The sequence below is a fragment of the Octopus bimaculoides genome, chromosome 25, assembly GCF_046866305.1.
Source record: "Octopus bimaculoides isolate indiv1 chromosome 25, ASM4686630v1, whole genome shotgun sequence".
Taxonomy (NCBI): Eukaryota; Metazoa; Mollusca; class Cephalopoda; order Octopoda; family Octopodidae; genus Octopus; species Octopus bimaculoides.
The window spans coordinates 22,029,669-22,053,909 of record NC_142952.1 but is presented as its reverse complement, the minus strand read 5'-3'; the positions used below and the strand labels follow the sequence as shown (position 1 = coordinate 22,053,909).

Genomic DNA, 24,241 nt, shown 5'->3' with positions numbered 1-24,241 from the left:
CAAATCAGACTGGAGCCTGGTGTTGCCATCCGGTTTCACCAGTCCTCAGTCAAATCGTCCAACCCATGCTAGCATGGAAAGCGGACGTTAAACGATGATGATGATGATGATGATGATGATGATATATATATATATATATATATATACATACATACATACACACACACACACACACACACACACACACACACACACACACACACACACACACACACACACACACACACACACACACATACATACATACATACACTAGCAGAGATACCTAGCATTGCTCAGGATTAAAATGGCATAGCTTGTGTGTGTGTGTGTGTATATATATATATATATATATATATATATATTGCAGTTACGTTGGAACAGGTGATTTGGGCAAGTGCAGCATTAACAAAACATTTGTGGAGTAAATTTTAATGCTGAGCAGAAACAACAGTTTGAGTTCAGCACACCAATTTGGACAGAATTATAATTTTTATAAGAATGGGATGGATTGTATCTGAAAATGCAGCTCAAAGTTTACAGTTTTAACACCATTGTCTAGATCAAGAGCAAATCGCAGAAGGTCCTCGACTCGCTTAAAGAAAACGACTTCCAGACTGGATTCCAAAAGTGGCAGGAACGCTCGGACCAGTGTATTGCTGTGCAAGATGACTTTTTCAGAGGACTACACTCTGTAATGCGGTTGGCTTTAGGAGGGGCATCCAACCATAGAAACCATACCAAAACAGATCTGTGGAGCCTGGGCAGCTCTCCAGCTGGCTCTTTCCTGTCAGACTGTCCAACTCCTGCGAGCATGGAAAGCAGACATTAAATGATTATGATGATTGCTTTATTGTCTTACATTCACCTTCCTGCAGTTCAAGAGTAGGCCCTGGCACATCTTCATTGCTATCTTATTGCTCTCTCTCTTTTTAACGGGAGTGACCATATATATGTCTCCCCTACATTATGACACATGCATCTGTCTCTCTGTCATACTTTAATCTCTCATCACCTCACATAGAGACAACTCTCTCAATATTACCACCCTCCTCAGTTGAGGGGGGGGGGTCTTTGATTTTACAAATTACTTGGTGACCTTGCTGGTGCTACATAAAAAGCACCCAGTACCCTCTGTAAAACAGTTGGCATTAGGAAGGGGGATCCAGCCATAGAAACCATGCCAAAGCAGACATTGGAACTGGGCAGTCCTCTGGCTCACCATCTCCTTTCAAACTGTCCAACCCATGCTAACATGGAAAATGGACATTAAATAATGATTGTTTTCTGTTAAGTCATGTAAAAATACATTAACTCACTGAACAGCACAGAAAGCTTCATCTAGTGTCTAAAAGTCAGTCTTCAAAGAGCAATGCTACAATCAAGTGTTTTTGCCTTGATCATCCTTTATTCTTTTAGGTGTGTACAGGACAACATTGTCTGATGTGTCTTTTTTTTAGTGAAGGAGATGGATATAATTTGAGGAAGATTTGCTTGCTAGTTCTAGCATGTTGGGTGTGTTTGTTGAGGCTTTGCTGTTATGTATTTAGTCCTGGTGATTTTTGCAGTGTTTGTCTTTTTAAGAGCTCTTCAGTTAAATCAAGCTACTAATGCTCACATCAACTGAACTCTACTATCCTATGAGCCAAGACAGATGAATGTCCCATTTAGTCAATGACCTTTTCATATCATCAATAATACAATAAATGGACTTTTGTTTTACTGGCAATGAACAATATCACTTCTGTTGGCTCTAACAAGTGTGTGTGTACACAAGACAAGGCAGAAATAATGGTCATTCCATATTTTTCTGTATTGTAGTAAATTTGACTCTCAGCTATTTCCAGTAGTCATAAGTTCATTATTGATGGGTTTACTCAATCGACCCTGGAACAAAAGTAGCATTAACTTTCTAGGTCATTCAGTTTTTCTCAACCAATCAATGGGCCAATTGAGTAAACTTATCAATAATGAACCTATAATGATTACTGGAAACAGCTCTAAGTCAAATTTACTACAATACTGAAAAATAAGTAATAATCATTATTTATGCCTAGTTTTGTATATCATTGTGTAAAAAAAAATCAAAACAGTATAACTGGATTGCAACCATGGATTTACATTATAGAATGGTGATAACCTTGGATCCTATCACAAGATACAGATCTCTTTACTAATCTAAACAATATTGTTAGCCTGGTTTACTAACAATGAGCTTATAAAGTATTTTGCCCAAATTGATAATCCCTCACTAATAATTATGTGTTTTACACATGTGTCAATTATAATTTCACTTGAACATACCAGTACTAATAACCTGTTACAGCTTAGGATGCATATGCTTCAGGATAAATTGTTAGGCAAGTACAGAGCGTAATATGAAATTAAATAAACAAGGGAACAGCAATTAAGTTATCAACTTCATTAATTAACGAAGCTGATCCCTGTTCTATTTTCATTCACTTATATTATGCTCTCTCTTTCTCCCCTCCTATATCTGTGTGTGTAATAACAACAATAGCAAGAGGATGGAAATTCATAGGTGTGTATATATATATATATATATATATATATATATATGGTTGGTATTAGGGTGGGCATCCAGCTGTAGAAACTTTGCAAGATCAGATTGGAGCCTGGTGCAGCCTTCTGGCTCGCCAGTCCTCAGTCAAACTGTCCAACCCATGCCGTCATGAAAAGCAGACGTTAAACAACAATAATGATATATATAGACCTACGTGTGTATGTGAGGTGGTATGAAAAATGTTCCCAGACTAACTATGTTTAATAAGAAATAACTTATTTACCTAAGTTTTAACATCATTTTCTTTGAAATAGTCATCTCGCACAGCAATACACTGGTACCAGCCAGGTGCCCTTGGCAAGCTGAAATTTGGTGCCCTTACAAGTATAATTTTTGTCTTTGTCATGCCTGAGTTGCCAGTACTTTGAGCTGGCTCTGGTCTCAGCATTCTGGCTACTACTGGAATCCAGCCTGGAAGTCATTTTCTGTAAGTAGGTCGAGAACCTGGGATTCGCTCTGGATCTTGACAACAGTGTTAAAATGGCAACCATTGAGCTGCATTTTCATGTTGGGGAAGAGATGGAAGCCTGCAGAGGCTAAATCTGGTGAACAGGGTGGGTGCAGAAGCGATACCATGTTGTTTTTGGCAAGAAACTCGCAAGTGGGAGAGCTCAATGACAGGGTGCATTGTCGTCATGAGAATCCAATTCTTCACACTCCACAGATCTGGTTGCTTTTGTTGAATGTTCTCCCTCAAATGCTTCAAAACATCATAGTAGAACTCTCAATTGATGGTCTAGCCCTGGAGGACAAATTCTCAATGCGCAGTACTACATTTCTGGGGGCGATGTTTGTGGTTTGTCTTCTAGGGATGTTCTTCCTCTTTTGAAGCACCTGTGCCTCTCAAAACATTGCGTAAGACCCTTTGCCCTGTCGCTGTAAGCTTGCTCAATGTCTCTGTAGCAGACATCCCAAGTTTAACACAGGATTTTGCATTGGTTCTTTGTTCCTCTCCATGAGAAAATCGCAGACTACAGCATACCTGTGATCACAAAAACAAATTTCACAACCTGCAAAGTAAACACGGCAATGTCACTTGGCACACTGATTCATGAAGGTCACTGCTAGCTCTCACTGCACACACATATGTATGTATATATGTACTAGCAGAGATACCTGACGTCTTAGAACAACCAGTCACTCATCTGGGAAGGCCTTGAAATCAATGTTACCAACTGGTGACTATGTGTGACCCAGTGATAATAAAAAAACTCAAAGGAGGTCTGCAACGAAATAATTTTACTCAACACTTTGCAAGTGAATCAGTGGAGGCAAAAATGCATCTCATTTACTTGACAATTTATGCACCACATTGCAGAAATCACAATGTAACTATATCTGAAAGGATAGTCTTACACTGTTGTACCGTTGAATTAGAAATAATGCTCATCTGTTATGTTTGGGTGACCCTATAGCTACCAATGGTACAACTGTATTCGTCTTTGCTTAGGAAAAATGACTAAATTGTGCATGTGAAGTCCCCATTAAGGGGTCTTTGTAACTTCTAAGAAGAAGAAATTTTAGAAATATTACTTTATTTGTGTGTAATATGTATGGTTAAAATTTCATCATCAAAAACATATGAATTTTCATGAGGGTTATGGCCGTTATGCATAGAATATAATTTCCAAATTTCATAAAGATCCCTTCAGTACTTTTGATGTAGTTTTGGATAAAAAAACAAATGAATAATGTGTGTGTTTGTGTGCATGTGTGTGTGTGTGTGTGTATGGGTGTATATAGGTATAGATATCTGTATGCCTGTATATATGTGTACATATTACATGTACATCTAAATATATACATCTACATATGTATACATATACATGTATGCATATAGATGTATATCTATATATATATAAAGTGAAGTATATTGCCACTTAAATGTGGCTGACTCCTAGGGGTGGATGTTACTGTTGCTTTTAGCCCCAGGAGGACATCTCCTCATTTAGAGAATTAACATTGCTTATTTATATATATATATATATATATATATATATATATATATATATATATATATACATATACGTGTACATATACATCTATATGTATACATGTATACATATACATCTCTCTCTCTCTCTCTCTCTCTCTCTCTATATATATATATATATATATATATATACATATATATATATGTAGTTATGTTGTTATTTTTTGGATTTACAATTTATATATATATATATACATGTATATGGATACATTTGTACATGCATGTATGTATGTATATATGTATGTATGTATGCCTGTATATATGTGAGAGTATAGTTTCACTGTAGTAGATTCTGTATGAAAATGAAACCATTAAAGTGGAAGTATCTGTCATTACAGTATCGAAATGTGATTGTTTCAGTTCTGATACTGAAATAGTGGAAAGGTTTCATTTTTAAAGAGAAAGTATTTGACATGAGTGTTTTTGTTTCACTTTTGACTCATAATACTTAAATAGTGGAGGAGATATGATGTTGCTGTGGGCTCGAACTATGCAAGAAGTTAAAAGTTTTTTTTGACTGAAACACAACCGGGACACTAAGTGTGAAATTGGTTGTGTAGTTCTGGAGTTTTAGGGATTCACACACACACACACACACACAGATAAACATTCTCATTTTTATACATATATAGATGTAGAAACTCTGCCAAATCAGACTGGAGCCTGGTGTTGCCATCCGGTTTCACCAGTCCTCAGTCAAATCGTCCAACCCATGCTAGCATGAAAAGCAGACGTTAAACGATGATGATGATGATGATGATGATGTCTGTACGTGCACATGCACACGTACCCTTGATGTTTGTCTTCTTACAACATGACTAGCTGTTATGACTCGTCTCTCAGAAGATGAGTCATAACATCTCATGTAGTCAGAAGAGGATACCATGCATCAAATATCCCCTACTCTGTTTATAATCTTGATCTCGTATTGTGGATTGCACTCTTCAACAGCCCTACTCAAGATCCATGTTCCTCATTGCAGGAGGAGATACCTATGCAGTGAGGTTGTGTAGTGGTATTGGGGTGAACATTTGCCAGTATCACTGTCTTAACTCTGAGGGAGATAAATCCAGTGGCAAGAATGATTCCAGGCCAGTTTGTTGGAAACCAGCTTAAACCTTTTGTTACTATATTTCTGTTGAAATACATTGCTTTTGGTTTAATTATTTCTGAAAATAATGAAGAATTTAGCAAAATTATTTTGTCATTATTAAGCAGGTGTTTTGAAATTTCAATGGAATGTTTTTATGTAGATCACTTTAACCCTTTTATTTCCATATTTCTGTTGAGATACTTGTGTCTACTTCAATTTAAAATAGAGTGAAGGATTTAATAAAGTGATTTTGTTATTATCAAGCTGGTATTAGGAACTTAAATTAACAGTTTTAATGGAAGATTTTAATTCAGAACTTTTGGAAACCAGACAGTTATACTATGGAACCAAGATAGTCGCAGGTAGTTTGGTATCAAAAGGGTTAAACCAAACTGATACCACTTGTTTTCTTTCAGGATGTATTCCCTTAACTCTTTTTTTTTTTTTTTTGAATCCTCCATAAGGCATCAGGGTGGTGTAGGCAGGTCATACCATAAGCAGCGTTGTCTGATCCTCTCTTAGACACCTGTTGTCACAAAATCTTGAGGAAGGAGCTCTCACAATGTGCTTGATCACTGTATCAAGTATTTCTGTCGTCATACACAATCGCTAGCTAGTTATTGACTTGATGCTCAATTCATCTGTCCTCTCAACAGGTTTTGTTTTTATCCTATTGGGTTGCTAGGTAACCTGGTGGGTGCCAATTTAGTCACTCAAGTCTAGGCTACATAACAAGTTTGTGTGTATGTGTGTGTGTGTGTGTGTGTGTGTGTGTATGTGTGTGTGTGTGTGTGCGTATAGTGAAGGCATGTGGTTTAGTGGCTAGGGTATTTGGCTCATGATCATGAGGTTGTGAGCTCAATTCCTGGCAGTGTGTTGTGTCCTTGAGCAAGACACTTTATTTCATATTGCTCCAGTCCACTCAGCTGTCAGAAATGAGTTGTACCTGTATTTCAAAGGGCCGGCCTTGTCACATTCTGTGTCACACTGAATCTCCCAGAGAACTATATTAAGGGTATGTGTGTCTGTGGAGTGCTCAGCCACTTGCCTGTTAATTTCATGAGCAGACTGTTCTGTTGATCAGATCAACTGGACCCCTTGTCATCATCCCCAATGGAGTACCAATAGATGTGTGTATTAATACCAAGAGGTAACATTTATTGCCACTTAAATGTGGATGTTCTTTTACAACAAACTATGCTGTGGTAGATACCATGAGAGAAACTCTCCTATTGGCTTTTGATGCAAAATGCATTCTTGTTTATATTGCTAGCAGGGAGCTGAATCCCTACAACCTCTAGTTCCAAGATCACCAGATCATGTGATTTTGACCTTCCTTAGTTTCTCTCTGTGTGTGTGTGTGTGTGTGTGTGTGTGTGTGTGTGTGTGTGTGTGTGTATATGGATTTAACTTATCCAGTGGTGTACATAAAAAAAACCTTTAATGGATCAGGCTACAAACCACATAGTAGACCGAAACAAAACAAAGGGATGTAATGCATAGTTCGATGCATTTGAAATCCAATAAACCCATTTGGTTATGATACCTCTCTTTCTTTATATTTTATTTATATACATACATACACACACTTTGATAAATCATTTTGACTTGCCGAAATATGTAGGACTTATGATGGTGTGATTAGCTCAAGTTCACTGCTTACATTGGTGCAGCAAACAACCTTTGATATTGACTGACCACTGTTGGGTGGACTAGGCTGTTCAGTACTGCTATTAGTCCAGTTTTCCATGAATTTTATACCATCTACATATATGACAACTGTCTTTGCTTTCACATATACATGTGTGTGTATGTATGTTTGTATACACACACACATACATACACGTTTTATCTTTTACTTGTTTCAGTTGTTAGACTGCAGCCATGATGGGCATCGCCTTGAAAGATTCTTAGTCATGTGAATTGACCCCTAGTCTCTTTCGCTGCTCTGGTTGTCAAGCAGTGGTAGGGGACAAACACAGGCACAAGACACACACACACACATACAATGAGCTTCTTTCAGTTTCCACCTACCAAATCCCCTTACAAGGCTTCGGTCAGCCCAAAGCTATAGTAGAAGACATATAGGACTGAACCCAGAGCCATGTGGTTCAGAAGTAAACTTCTTACCACATAGCCACATCTGCGCCTGTATATATATATATATATATATATATATAATAATATAAATAATATATGTATATACTCATATATACATACATACATATATGTATGTAGATATGCATATATGGGTACAGGGCGTCACAAAACATAACATGAAATACGAAAATAAAATTGGGTACGCAAACAACGAGAGAAACAAACGGAAGACAACGTAAAAAACGATCCTTCATCAGTTGTCAGCTGTCCTTCTACTCCCTATTTCAAGCATTGTCATTCAATGTTCGAAATAGGGAGTAGAAGGACAGCCAACAACTGATGAAGGATCGTTTTTTACGTTACTTGTCTTCCGTTTGTTTCTCTCGTTGTTTGCGTACCCAATTTTATTTTCGTATTTCATGTTATGTTTTGTGATGTCCTGTACCCATATATGCATATATATATTATTTATATTATTATTTGATTGAATGCCATGCATCTATTTCCAAGTAAGTTTATATATATGTCTATATATATATAAATAAATGTATGTGCATGCAGTTATTGGACTGTGACCACAGGTTGTCACTACCTTCAATGGTTTTAGTGATTCTACTCATTATTTATACTCGATCACTTACTAAATGTTTAATCACTGTCAGTGATTAAACCATTTTGTTTTCAATGGAATGAGTTCTGCATCATTTAGAAACACTATATTGGGTTGTCTTAACTGTGCTTAGATAGATGGATTCAAATATCAGTATTGTAAACAAAGCAAGCGTATTCAACAAATTTATTTTGCTTCATTGCTTTCATTGATGAACTGTAACATTTTCATGTAATCCATTTACAACTCGGTGGATTGATTTTAAAAAAAAATTATTTAGAGATGAAAGGGCTTCACTTTGTCATAACATGCCACTGTTATTGTGAACATGAGCTATCAGCTCCTTTACTAATTAATTGGCACTCAAACAGCTTACTAATCTGATATTCTATATACATTATATATACGGAGCTAGTATGCTTACAATGACTTGGCATAGTCCCAGCATGCCTAGCTAGACCAAATTACAAAAGTACAAATTATGTACTTTTTTATATGTTCCAAATTGGTTTGGACTTTCTGATTCACATTTTGTCTGCAGCTCTCAATTGTACCCAGTTAATAAATAAAGCTGCAACAAGGTCAGAGATAGTTTATTGTAAATGATTTCCCAGTTTTTAAAACCATTATTTGTGAGAAAGATAGGGTTGTATGCTCAGCTGATTACAGTGGCTTAATCATCATCATAATCCTTTTTCATGCTTACATGGGACTTATTAAGGCAGTGTTTTATGGCCAGATGCCCTTCCTGGCACCAACCTATTTAGTCTCTTACAATACCTCAGGATATGATGTACCTATTCTATAAACCAACATACATGTGATGTCTGTGATTAGAATGTTTTTGCATAAGAACCAAGAAGCCAAATTTTTGGAGAGAATTTTATTGATGAAAGGGAAGTGGCTTCAACCAGGAATTAATACTTATCCTGAATATTTAATTAAAATAATTGTTAAGGAGCAGTCTGTCTGTCTATCTCTCTTCTCATCTCTCGTGTTTTATCCTGTTTCACCCTTCAAATACTTCTTCATATTACAAACTAATATGGGGGCTATCTCTGAAATCATTTGACCTGCTAGAAATACCTAAATTTGTTTCAAATTAAACCTTATCATCTTTAAAAAATGGTATCTACATAACAAAGTTTTTCACATGCTGTAAGCTTGGAGGATCTTGACTGAAATCCTTTGTATCATATGTCTGTAAGCTTGATCAAGGTAGACCTATTGTTTATGAATGACATAAACATTTGGTTCCGGTCTGTCTACAATCTTAAACCTGAAACTGATCAATGTCTAACTTCCTTCAATTTTCTCCCATTTTATAAGAATCTCAAAAGGGTTTAAACACTTCTTACTTGTTCTCTTGCCAAACTCAGTGTTTTTTGTTTTTCTTTTATCAAGACGATCTTATATATCAATTTATTTTTAAATAGACTATTTTTTTCTTTAAGTAATAAACAGTTGAATTAATATTGACACAGGTGTATTACTGGTACTTTATTTCACTGAAATTCTAGTAGTGAATGTAACATGATTTGATCTCAGAATCTGTGTGTGTGTTTATGCATTTGTTTTGTAAGATTCTTGATGTGAAATTGTGGGTTGAAACAGATATTATTACTTGGGGGTGGTCATATTTTGCCAATTAGACACAGTGCATGTGTTTAATTGGCAAAATATGACCATCTCTAAGTGAAACAATATGTGTGTGTGTGTGTGTGTGTGTATATATATATATATATATATATATATATATAGTTTTTATTTTGGTTGTCAGCCTCTTGATCCCTCTGAGTTTCATCAGGCAAATTACCACTGAAAATATAGTGCATGGTGTTTGACAAAATATGACCATCCTAAGTATAACTACATGTATGTATGTGTGTGTGTGTGTATATACATATATATATATATATATAGATATATATATATATACACACACACACACGCACATACATTCATACATACACACACAAACACATTTGTATATAGTTTTTATTTTGGTTGTCAGTCTTTTTCTGTCTTTGAATTTCATCAAGCAAATTACCGCAGAAGGTAATGATGGAATTTACAAATATATATAGTATTCTTGTCATGAGATAAAAGGGTAAAAAAAAAATAGCAAAAAAAATATTTATTTAATGTAGGTTGCCAACGTTTTTGTTAATGCAATGCCCTTTATACATTACTAGCAGCTAAGCTCCGTTTCACCCGGTCGGTTTGGATGAGGTGGCTGTAACACCTGCTCTGTGTAAGCATTCGACTTGTTTGGGCATGTTTACGTTAAAAAACAATTTTAGAATGACTTTTTTCTGTCAAGACGCTAAAAATAACTGACCAACAAAAAAAAAAAAACAACCAAGATTCAACCAAATCAAAAAAAACCCCAAATACTAAGCGAACAAAGATGAACCATCCCACTTCCATTGCACATGCACGCGCACACACACAAGCACACATTCACATGCTCCCCCTTTTATATACACACACATATATTCACACAGTTGAAACGCTGTTTGATTTATTCTTTCAGCGTACAATTTTCATTATCCCACTACTAAGTATGACATCACCCCTTCCTTCCTTATTCAGCTTTCACCCTTTCCTTTCTCATTCATAAACACAAGAGTATTATTATAGTAGATTATCTCGGTAACCATGGGAACTATGAAAAAAATACAAAGCCCAGCATCACCACCAGATCATTCTACACATCTGTGTAATTTTTTGTGCAATTCCACCCAGCCGTTTCACTGTGAATCCCAAGACAAGAAAGAATCACCCATGTCAAATTTATATGTATAGATTATGTACTCGACCAAGGAAATTTTATGAAAACTTATAAAAATGTAACCTATTGATATTTTCTAATGATTTTGTTTTTCAACTTTTAGCCTTTATTGTCTATTTTATGTTGTCACCTGACCTATTGCAGGAATCCCCAAATCTCCCTCAAAATACACACTGCCATCTTAAAAAGATTGTTGGGGCATGTTGATTAGTGTAATCCCATATCTGTTGTGTTCTGAGTGAAAGACAGGAGATGGTTACACTTGGAATACTTGTCATTTGGTTTTCTCTAAATTATGATTGTCCCAAGACTAATCAATTGTCCCATCTCTAAAATATGTAACTTGAGATAATATTTGCTTTTTGTTTTCTTCTCTACAGAAACTCCAAATTGCAGTACTGCAGATACCCCAAAAGAATGCGTACCGTTTAAAGTAGTATTTAATAAACAGAAATTTGATGTCGAGTTTGATTTGGATAAAACAATCAGCCAGGTGAAGAGCAGCATTGAAAAAATTATTGGTAAGTTACTTGGTGCTTCTTATAAATTGTCTTTTCGTCATGCTCATCTTACACTGTATTTGTTACAATTTCTCTATTTTTATCATTTCTTATTTATTGTTACTTCTCAGTCTATGACGTTTGATGATTGTATCATAAAAAATGTTACACACACAAACACATATGGCTTACGGCCATATCATGCTGAGAGCACCGGTTCTCGTCCGATCACCGAAGTTAAGCAACGTCGAGCCTAGTGAGTACTTAGATGGGTGACCACTTGGGAAACCTAGGTGCTGTAAGCATCGCACACTTTAACACGGCGGTGCATCAGCATGGCCGCAGCTCTAAGCTAAAACTATAAACAAACAAACACACATATGCATGGATACAAATGTATGCAACTATAGATACAGGCAATGTTACATGTTTGGTTATTATAGGTTCTTTCCAATATTTGCTCTTAGAAAGTAGACTCAGCCATTGAAAGATGAAACAAGAATGAAGCTAGGAGCTGAGTTTCTGTGATATACCACCAGGTGGTGAACAACTCAATTCTGATTATTATTGTCATTCCTGTCTATGCATATTCTAGATGGCATTTTGTCCCAAAACTCATCATCACCTTATATGTAATCATGCATATAAATCTGTCTCTGCATTCATTCATGCCTCCCAATACATCCACATTGATGTATAATTACATTCCTGTCTATGCATATTCTAAATGGCATTTTGGCCCACAAATGATATTTGCCAACACTGACAATTTTTCATGTTATTGCAAATTAAGAATATCTTTTAATAAAATATCTATTTAATCCTTGTCACATTGCATGTTAGTTCCTATTTTATAAAGCCTAATCATATTCACAGGCTAATTTATCTCAGTACCTAACTGTATCTCTCTTTCTCTCTCTCTCTCTCTCTCAATATTTATCGTCCATAAGGCAGCAACCTGGAAGAATTGTTAGCACGCTAGGCAAGATGCCCAATGGCATTTTGTCTTTCTTTTACTTTCTGAATTCAGATGTCACTGGATCGACTTTGCCTTTCATCTTTTTGGGGTTGATAAAATAAGTACCAGTCGAACACTGGGGGATCAATGTAATCGACTTAATCCTTCCTACGAAATTGCTAGCCTTGTGCTAAAATTTGAAACCAATATATATATCATCCACATGCATACTATATTTGCAGCACTTTGTACTGCTGGTGTCTGAGTAATTCTCTAAAATAGGCCAGTTTTTTACACACATTAGTGAACTCTTATTTTTCTTTTTGTCACTGTTTAGTCAGAGAGGGAAGGGCAGCACCCATTACTGTTTATTTTTCTAGAGCCTCCGAGACTAGTGAGAGGATGTTCTCAAACTGGAAACTTTGCCCAAATGCTTACATTAAGATGAATTCTGCTAAAGACAAAGTGGTAATATTAACTGGGCACCACACAAAAACTCCAGATGCAAAGACATCTTTGTTTGATGCTTTAGCAGTTCTATAATTATTTTATTGACCCCAAAATGATTAAAGGCAAAGTATACCTCAGCAGGATTTGAACTCAGAATGCAGAGAGTTGGAATATATTCTGTAAGGTATTTAATTCTCTGTCAAATCAGCTGTATATTTTTGAGAGAAGTTTATACTTTGCTGAAGAGATCTTTTACAAGGAAAATGTGTCTTGAGTTGTTTCCCTTGCATGATTGAAATAAACTTAACTAATATTGTAGTTTATTCAATGTATAAATTATTTCTGGTTAACTTTTAAATACTTGTCTCCCTTGTGTTTGACTTGACACTAATCCAGCAACTCTTGCATGAGGTATTGGTTTAGTGTCAAGTTCCAAATATACTGCTCTGTACTCTTTTGGATCACACTAGCATGGCTGTGAGGGAGATTCTAGTACCTGGGTGACTTAGGACCTCCATATACCTAACCCAGACTTCTGTCCTGGAGCATTTACTGACCAGTAGTGCAAACTCCATTTTATCTCTTGAGATGGACAGATGCCAGCACAGAACTCGAGTTCCCTCAAATGTCTAGTGTGTGGGGTGGAGATTGCTTGTCCTTGGCAAAATGAAGCACAAACTTTGGAAGTTTGCTAAAAAGTTAATATTATACCAAAAAAATAGGGCTTTAGTCGATTATATATGGGCCTGGATTGTTAAGCATTTTTCCATTTGTGACATTCCTCACCCTCACTACTTTCATCATCATAATCCTAAATCAAAAAGGTACTGATTGGACTATCATATTCATCATCCTTTAATGTCCATGTCCCATGCTGGCATGGGTTGAATGCTTTAAACAGAATTCAGTTAGCCCAAGGACTGCATCATGCTCTAGTGTCAGCTTTGACATGGTTTCTATAAGTGGATGTCCTTCGGAATGCTAACCACTTTACAATGTCCACTGGGTACTTTTTTTTTTTTTACTAACAGCACTAGTGAAGTTGTCATGCAACATGATTGACTACAAACCTAGAGTTTGGGAAGAGGAACTTTGTGTTAAGAGAATAAGGAGTAGGGAGAGATAAAGGGCCAGAGCAGAACTGGTTTCTTGCTGAAGAGGAGCTATATAACTTCTCACATTTTGGAAGAGATGGTGGAACTGGAGAGTTTGTAAGTGGTGATGAGGTATCAGAGTGGACCTTCAAGGTATGAGTGGGGCAGGGGTGTCAGGAGTGAATGGAGGGAGTGGCAGATGTCTGGTACAGAGCAATAAATGATGCAATGGTTATGGTTTTCTCAATTAGAGCTGACGAGAACCTAAACAACAACATAGTTTGTCACCACAGTTACTCTCAATTTTCGACATTTCTGTCTCTCTTACCATTAATTTCAGTTGTCACCAGCACAACAGTTAGATTCTCTTCTGTTTTTTATGAACTTTTCACTTAACTGTTTTTTTCTTTTCCTTATCTTATTCTAGGTGTTCCTGCTACCATGCAAAAAATTATGTTTAAAGGTATTTTGAATTATTTCATTAAACTGTGTTCTATGAGAAATTGATTTGTTTAGATATGTAAAGAACTAAGGCTTCTGGGAAAGTATGTATGAGTGGGTGCTGAAAAGTTCCTGGCTTTGATAAAAAGAAAATACAGGAGGATCAGTTAATTGATTTTATTGAACGTATTCCCCTCTCAGATTCACATATTTATTGCAGTGATCCTTCAGTTTTTCTAAGCCTTGTAAAAAAACATGGAAGGTTGGTCTTCCAACCAGGCCTTTTGTGATACCTTAAAGCTGTATAGGTCATAGATAGTTTGTACCTCTTGAGTAAACCTTTGATAATACTGTTACATGTTATATTCTGTACATATATTTAATTTGTGCATTTTCCGTAGCTTATGTCAAAATAAACATCAATGTTTAAATTTTGTAAATAGGGATTTAAATTTTCTCTTTCTTCTGTCACCAAAAAAAAAAAATCAGGTTTAGCAAGAGATGATATGACATTGCGGGAGCTAAAAGTTACCAAAGGTGCCAAAATGCTTGTGGTTGGTTCCACTTTAACTGATGTTCTTTCTGTGAGTACTCCCACAGGGGAAGATAAAGATGAAACCAAAGAGGCTGCCACTTCAAAAGAGCCTTTATCTCAACAAAAGGTAAGATTTTTTTTAAACTGCTGCCCTCCCTTATAATTTGATTGATCCTTTCCTTACCATATTTCTGTTGATATACACTGCTTTTGTTTCAGTTAATTTTGAAAATAATGAAGAATTGAGTAAAATAATTTTGTCATTATTAAGTTGATGTTTGGAACATATCTCAACATGAAATTTTGAGGGAAGGTTTTAATTTAGATCACTGTAAAACAGAGTTTATATCATTGAACCAAGGACAGTCTCAGGCAGGTTGATATCAAAAGGGTTAGTCTTTTCTTCTCTCAGCTGGTGCAGGCACAGGCTATGTGGTTAAGAAGCTTTCTTCATGACCATGTGGTTAAGCAGAGGTCAAAAATTTGTTATAATCACTGTCTGTCTTTGACATGATGTGACCTTGGCCAAAATCTTATAAGGAAGAATGTTTTCTATATTAAAGTGAAGGTGAATGGTGTAAAATCTTAATCAACATAGGCACAAGCATGACTGTAGTAAGAAGCATGCTTCCCAACAACATAGTTCCAGATTCAGTCCCACTGTGTTGCACTGTGGGCAAGTGTCTTCATTTGACCAAAGCCTTGCGAGTGGATTTGGTAGGCAGAAACTGAAAGAAGCCTGTTTGTGTATGTCTGTGTTTGTCTCCCACCATCACTTGACTTAGCAGTATGGCAAAAGAGACTGATAGAATAAGTATCAGACTTAAAAAAAGTAGGTACTGGGATCAATTCATTCAGCTAAAATTCTTCAATGCACTGATCCGGCATAGTCACGGTCTAATGACTGAAACAAGAGATATATTTTTAACAACTGGATTTAAAATCTGGGAAAGTGGTTGTTCATGCATGGAGGCATGTCTTCTACATCCCTTACTCAGCCAAAAGATCTTAGTCTTGCAGGCTTGTGGGTGCTGGTGCCACATAAAAGCACCCAATACACTTTGTAAAGTTGCTGGTGTTAGGAAGGAATCTCACTTCAGAAACCAAGCCAAAACAGACAAATGACACCCAAGCAGCCCTCAAGCTGACCAACTCCTGTCTAACTGTCCAACTCATGCCAGCATGGGGAATGGACAGTAAAAGATGATGACAACTGAAATTCCATGTGGTAAGAAGTTTGCTTCTCAACCACATAATTCCAGGTTCAACCCCACTGCATGGCACCTTGAACAAATATCTTCTACTGTAGCCCCAAACTGATGAAGGCCTTGTGTGAGGATTTGGTAGGCAGAAACTAAAAGAAGCCTTTGTATATGTCTATATGTATGTGTCTTTGTCTCCCACCCCAACCCTACTGCTTAGCAACAGGTGCTCTATATATATATATATATATATATATATATATATATATATATATATATATATATATAAAATATATAGTTTTAGGGAAAATAACCAATTTTCAAGAACTCATCGATGAAAATCCACTATCACATATAGAAAAATTAATAATTAAAAGCACAATAAATGAGTATAATATAAAGTAAAGTAAATATCATAAGATAAATATAATAAAAAGATTACACGTGTTTCATAACCAATTTTCAAATAGAAAAGAAATTTAAATCAATTAAAATCAATTGAAATTATCAAAAATAAATTCTATTCAAAAGTATAGCTACTCGTCAGATCGTAAGTAGAACAATAATTAGATATATATCTCAACCAACAATAAGTACCAAATGAATTAATATGAAATACTTATTATATAACGATAGAAAAATTATTTTAAAAATATCATAATATCAAAATAATAACCATTCAATAATCATCCCTTCATCCATTATAATAACATGTATATTATATACAAAAAACATCTTACATAAATTATCATTGTTTTAAATTATCATTGTTTTAAATACAAGTTGAACGAAGTTTAAGTTTAAAATAATAATGAAGATAAAATTAGTACATATTTAACCAGTGTAATAGTTAAAGCTATACTATTTAAAGCTAAAGACGTTTATTTAATTATAATTAAAGATCAATTGAATAATAGAAAAATACAAGATTATTTATTTCTACAAACGTAATAATAAAAAATATGAATGAAAAAATTATGAATGGAAAAATTATGAATGAAAAAATTAGGAAAGAAAAAATTATTAAGAATAAAAGATTAAACTTTATATATATACAAAGTTTTGATTTAAAAAAACTTTAACGATATTATAAACTATAAAGATTAATAATTAATCAAATATTATTAATCAAAAATAATCGAAAATATATCAACACTATTCAAATCGAAGTTCTAATATTATGTTGAAATGAAACTATAACTTCTAAATAATTTAGTGTTAAATAAGTTATCTATTAAAAATAATCTATAAAGAACCAAATGAATAGTATAAAAACAAGAATACATATTATTTTCAAATAGTAGAAAATCTTTAGCAAAGTGAAAACAGTACTTATCCAAATTTTTCCGTAATTCAAACTAAATATGTACTAATTTCATCTTCATTATTATTTTAAACTTAAACTTCGTTCAACTTGTATTTAGAATTTATTTTCGATAATTTCAATTGATTTTAATCGATTTAAATTTCTTTTCTATTTGAAAATTGGTTATGAAACACGTGTAATCTTTTTATTATATTTATCTTATGATATTTACTTTACTTTATATTATACTCATTTATTGTTCTTTTAATTATTAATTTTTCTATATGTGATAGTGGATTTTCATCGATGAGTTCTTGAAAATTGGTTATTTTCCCTAAAACTATATATTTTATATATACTTTATCTATAAGGCTCAATTTAATTTTAATTTTTTATAAATTGATTTTAATTGAGTTTTTTACCTGTAATTTTGGATTTTGTCCCTAATATTATTATATATATATATATATATATATATATATATAAATGGGTTAGTTGAGTTAGAGTTTAAAATAACTGTGGGTCACTAGATGTGCTTTTTTTAATTTTATGTGTATGTATATATATATATCTCATTCCAGGGTGAAAAACTAGAGGTAGTCGATAGCTTCCGCTATCTGGGCGACCAAGTTAGTAGTGGGGGTGGGTGCGCTGAAAGTGTAGCTGCTAGAATAAGAATAGCCTGGGCAAAGTTTAGAGAGCTCTTACCCCTGCTGGCGACAAAGGGACTCTCACTCAGAGTAAAAGGCAGACTGTATGACGCATGCGTACGAACAACCATGCTACATGGCAGTGAAACATGGGCTGTAACTGCTGAGGACATACGTAAGCTCGCAAGGAATGAAGCCAGTATGCTCCGTTGGATGTGTAATGTCAATGTGAATACCCGTCAGAGTGTAAGTATCTTGAGAGAAAAGCTGAACATTAGAAGCATCAGTTGTGGCGTGCAAGAGAGACGATTGCGCTGGTATGGACATGTGGTGAGAATGGAGGAGGATAGCTGCGTGAAAAAGTGCCACACCCTAACAGTTGAGGGAACCCGTGGAAGAGGTAGGCCCAGGAAGACCTGGGCTGAGGTGGTGAGGCAAGACCTTCGTACATTGGGCCTCACCGAGGCGATGACTACGGACCGAGACCTTTGGAAATGGGCTGTGCGTGAGAAGACCCGGCAAGCCAAGTAAGATCGTTGCCAGTGCCCCTGGACTGGTTCTTGTGCGGGTGGCACATGAGATGCACCATTTTGAGCGTGGCCGTTGCCAGTACCGCCTGACTGGCTCCTGTAGGATTTTCGAGCGAGATCGTTGCCAGTGCCCCTGGACTGGCTTGTGCGGGTGGCACATAAAAGACACCATTTCGAGCGTGGCCGTTTTCGTGCGGGTGACACGTAAAAGCACCCACTACACTCTCTGAGTGGTTGGCGTTAGGAAGGGCATCCAGCTGTAGAAACTCTGCCAAATCAGACTGGAGCCTGGTGTTGCCATCCGGTTTCACCAGTCCTCAGTCAAATCGTCCAACCCATGCTAGCATGGAAAGCGGACGTTAAACGATGATGATGATGATGATGATATATATGTGTGTGTGTCGCATGTGTTTGTATATTGTTATTATTGTCCTCTTAGTTAACAAATAAACAGATAAATTGACATAATACAATGTCTTCAAGTTGATGAATACCACCTATTCCCTTCCATTTTCTTATTGCTATATAAATTAAGGGTAAAATATCCTTTTACCCGCACCCATTTATTGCACTTGAAGGAAAAACACTAGTGTAATTATAATTGGGTATTCTTCCGGCAGTGTATTGGATAGATATTATCCCTTAGTGGGTTGGATTCACAACCCCTGACATTCTTGGATGTGTGTATATATATATATATATATATATGCACACACACACACACACGCGCGCGCACACCTACATACATACACACACAACAGACAAAATGTAAGTGGGAGTGAGAAAGGAAGGGCAACACTGAATATTCTTTTGCATAATTTCTGAACATTAGTCTTATTGATTTATCTCGTTTCTGTGACAGGTACATAAAAAGGTGTTGGAGAAATATAATAAGCCTGAGGATGTGCTGCCAGGCTTTCAGGGCAAGAAATATCCACTGCCTTCTCAACCAATTTCCGGAATGTACAATAAGTCTGGCGGGAAAGTACGGCTTACCTTTAAATTAGAACTTGATCAATTATGGATAGGTACAAAAGGTATGTATTTTTTTAAACTAGGTACAGCAATGGATTGGTAGTAGTCATTGGTTAGTCTCCAGTTGCTTCTGATCTAACAGACATGATCAGTAATATTTTGTTCATGACAAATCTATCTGAAAATATTTCAGCCACAGTATTCTTTTTTATTTCGTTTTAATTTTTTAAGGGTGTGATTTTCATGGATATTTGGCTGCTATTTCTAGTTAAGCCACTTTTTAGCTTCTTCCTTGTTGGCATGTACAGTTTGTTAGAACTGTGTATTATGTGCTTGAATATGTAAATGTTTTGGATATGTTTGTGTATGTGTGTAGTTTGTATGTTAGGATATACATATTTGTGATGATACTTTGTGCATACATATGCAAAAATGTACACTTGTATAATAGATATGTGCATTAATGGTACATGTATATAGTAGCTAGTGTGTAATATTTTGAACAAAACCGTCATTCAGAGGGAGAAATTTAAAATGTTTAGTATAGAACTGGCAAAATAAGTTTACTAAACCTGTTTGTGTATTTATTTTCATGTCATGGTGAACAGTAGCACCATTTGTTACTTTGCTCCAAACATTACAACTCATTCCCCCATATACATAGCATACAAACCTACTGTATTTACTTGAGTACTGTATTGTCTCAAATATAATGTAACCCAACATTTTGTACCTAAAAATTAGTGATATATATTTTTATCCTGTTGTCTGTTTATTTACATTCTAGTATAATGTTAGCATCCAATTTTGATTCTGATGTTTGTGTATTGAATTTCTTGCATTATAAATGCACTATTCAAATCTGTGGACTTTTAATAACCACTTTGGAGTAATTTCATAATCTGTTTTAATCGAATAATTATGGATAAGTTCAAATGTAGTGCAGAATGATTCCAAATTATCTAACTCTGTGTAGTGACTTTTTTTTTTCAGAAAGAACTGATAAAATTCCCATGAATACCATTAAAGCTGTTGTCACAGAAGCTTTAGAAGGACACGAAGATTATCATATAATGGTACGTGTATTCTTTTATTTTTTTACCTGGTTTTAGTCAGAGTGTAGCTATACTAGGGCATAGTCATTAAACATTTTGTTTTTGTCTTTGGTCAGCAATTGTTATTACCGTTTTGCTTCTATCTAAAAATCAAAGGAATTGACTACTCTTCTCTTCAAACTTTGCTTTTGTGGCCTGGCCATCAATGTTTTGAAACTGACCTATTTTACATTACATTTCAGACAGATTCAGCACTGAGTTGCTGTAGCAGAAATATCATTATAGCAAATATTGTGCACAGTACCACAGATTTGCTTAACAGTTGCTTGACCATAACCACTTGAGCATGTCCTTTAGTGGATGACACTTTGCATCTCTGATCATTTGCAAGAGCACTGTGGGGAGCATCATAGCCATGTATTGAGAGGAATTCTTTGGGGTTTGAATAAATGTAACAAAAGTTTGAAGGAACTGTTAGCCATTTTTCATACTTTCTAGGTGTAAACAAATAGGAAATAACAGTTGCTACCCAAGGACAAAAATCATGTTACACAGTAAAGCCTAGTACTTTCTTTGTCAAAGTTGACCTGGGCATAAAGAGACAGGACCAAATACCACTTGGTATTTTTGTTTGAGGTGATTCTGCCATCTCTTGCCAATATATAAATGTGTGCATGTTATATACAACGCACACACACACACACACACTGGTATGGCTGTGTGGTTGATGAGTTTGCTTCCCAACCACATAGTTTCCGGTTCAATCCTGCTGTGTTGCACCTTTTAACAACTGTAGCCCTGGGCCAACTAAAGCCTTGTGAGTGGATTTGGTAAGTGGAAATTAAAAGAAGCCCATCATATTTGTGTGTGTATGTACATATATATATATATATATATATATATATATATATATATACACACACTTGTCTTGACAGTGTGTGATTGTCATAAATGAATATCATTTCCAATATTCTGTGGAAACATGTCTGGCCATGAGGAAATATTACCTAGGTTTGAAACAGGTAAGGATTGGTGGAAAGAAGGGCACCTGACCATAGGAAATCTGCCTCAACAAATTTCATTCAACCCATTCAAGCATGGAAAAGTGAACATTAAAGCAATGATGATGATGTTTACAAGCAAATGTGTTTCTTATTTTGCCAATAAAAGAGTACTGCAGTTGTTCAATAAATCAAACTGGTTACTCATAGACTTATAGTATAAGTGGCTGAGTATTCCTGGCAGAATCAGTATGACTCGGAACTTTTGAATTATAGGAATATCTGAGAGGCTTCCACAGTTTCCATCCCACCTACCCACTATCACTCCAGACTTCAGCTGATTTAATATTATAAAAGATGCCACAAAGTCTGATTGAATTTGGCATCTCAAGGCTGATGCATTTTAGGCATGGCCGGTGCTAAGAAGTTTCTGTCCTAATCACATGGTTTAGGGTTCAGACCCACTGCATGGCGCACCCTAGGCAAGTGTCTTCTACTATAACCCTGGTTGACCAAGACCTTGTGAGTGGATTTGGTTCACAGAAACTGAAAGAAACCCATTGTGTGTGTGTGTGTGTATATATATATATATATAATATACACTTTTTTATAAATAAAAAATAGAAGTATCGAGTGGGTTGGTAATAACAGAAATAAAGTAAGTTTTGAATGCAGGATAGCTGTGGAAACAGCCTAGAAAATTGGATAAACATCTTTAGAAGATGGGGAAAAGTTGACAGCAGGTGGCTACAGAGAATAGAGTCTTGTACCTCTCAGAGGTGTGTGTGTGTGTTACTGTCTCCTTGCCTTGATATTATGTGATAGTTGTGAGTGTTACCATCATGCAAGCAATATACTTCATTTCTGACATTCCATGTAAACATATTCAGCTATGGGAGAAATATTACCTTCTTTGGACACTGGTAGGGGTTGGCAATAAGGGACAAGGAGGGTATCTGACTTCAAAAAATCCACCCCAACAAACTCCATGCAAACATGGAAAAGTGGATGTTAAAACAATGACGTGTGATATGCCCCCATGTTTCTATTTGCCCAGTTCCACTGACAAGAATTTGGTTGGCATTGAATCTATGTTATCAGATGCTTTATGCAAGGTGCTGTGCAGTAGATTTTAATATGATTGCATCAGATACTTCTTAACCACAAGAATATATTCATATATGTGCATACTCACAAACATGCACACACACACACACACACACACACACATATATTCATATTCACATACACTGCTGCACTGAATCTTAAGATAAATGAAAGAACTGCTGAAATGAACTCCTTGCAAACTGATATATTTGACTATTTTGCACTATAGATTCATTATTGGTAAATAGAAAAAGATATACGAAAACCTAAAGAAATGTTTAACACTTAATGTACAAAATATGCATTGTATGAAAACTAACAATATTTTGCTTGATCATAAGTTTAAGACTATGACAAATAACAAATGAAAACAATGAACAAGGGGGCTCAATAGTTACCATTCCTGCAAATAACTTGAAAAATTTTCCGTGGCATACTTGACACAAGTGTTTGCAGGTGGTTGTCCAGAATGTTACTGCCTAGCAAAGAGCATCTGCAGTCTCAAATTGCATTCCATTTTTGTAAACATTTCTTGCCATCCATCTCCAAAGATTATCAATGGGGTTTAGGTCAGGGGAACTTGGAGGATTATTCAGGAAATAAACGTTATTTGTTCTGAAGAAATCCTTTGGCTTGTGAGCATTATGGATTGTAGCATTATCCTGTTAAATCCAGTCTTCTCCGCAAAAGGGCCTTCAGTCAAAAGTGATGCCTGCTCCAACATGCCAACTTAGCCAGTTGCTGTTTGATGCACCTGCACAATCTGAAGTTCCATGGTTCCGCTGTACAAGGAAGCATCCCATACCATGATAGAGCTTCCACCACTGTGCCTCATTGAAAAAGTCTCCAGTGGAATATCTCATCTGAGAATAAAACTTTCTTCCAGTTGTGAACGTCCCAGGTCTGGTGATTCTGAGCAAATTCTAAACAAGTAGTTTTGTGATGTGGAAGAAGATGGGGTCTCTTTTAAACCTTTCTCTGTCAAATGTCGTTTTTATTAACCTTGAGTTGCATTCCACGTCTGTAAGTGCCTTAATCTGGTTTGATGAATCACTAGTGTCCCATCGAATCCTTCTACTCAATGCTGGTGAAATTTTCTTTGGTTGGACGGTCAATTTTTTTGATCCATATGCCTCAGTCTTTTAAGAAGTTCGCAATGGTGGTTTTACTGCAACCAATTTCACTGGAGATGGCATGTTGAGAAAGACTTTGCTTCTGGAGCCCTACAGTTCTACCACATTCAAAATCTGTCAATATTTTAGCTTTGCCCATTGTTGTTGTGAA

At 35.7% G+C, this 24,241-nt stretch overlaps 1 protein-coding gene and 1 non-coding gene across 3 annotated transcripts in view; both read left to right on the top strand.

The window, feature by feature from the left end:
- LOC106880221 (ubiquitin domain-containing protein UBFD1) overlaps positions 1-24,241 on the top strand; it is a 44,166-nt gene that overhangs the window by 14,796 nt on the left and 5,129 nt on the right. For both annotated transcript variants that reach the window (XM_014930083.3, XM_014930084.3), the window contains exons 3-7: positions 11,534-11,674; positions 14,583-14,618; positions 15,086-15,258; positions 19,682-19,856; positions 20,788-20,870. In XM_014930083.3, coding sequence (XP_014785569.1) covers positions 11,534-11,674; positions 14,583-14,618; positions 15,086-15,258; positions 19,682-19,856; positions 20,788-20,870 — 608 coding nt within the window. The remainder of the gene's footprint in view (positions 1-11,533; positions 11,675-14,582; positions 14,619-15,085; positions 15,259-19,681; positions 19,857-20,787; positions 20,871-24,241) is intronic.
- On the top strand, positions 11,840-11,958 carry LOC128250735 (5S ribosomal RNA). Its single transcript, XR_008266733.1, has one exon. It is a non-coding gene; the product is annotated as a 5S ribosomal RNA (ribosomal RNA).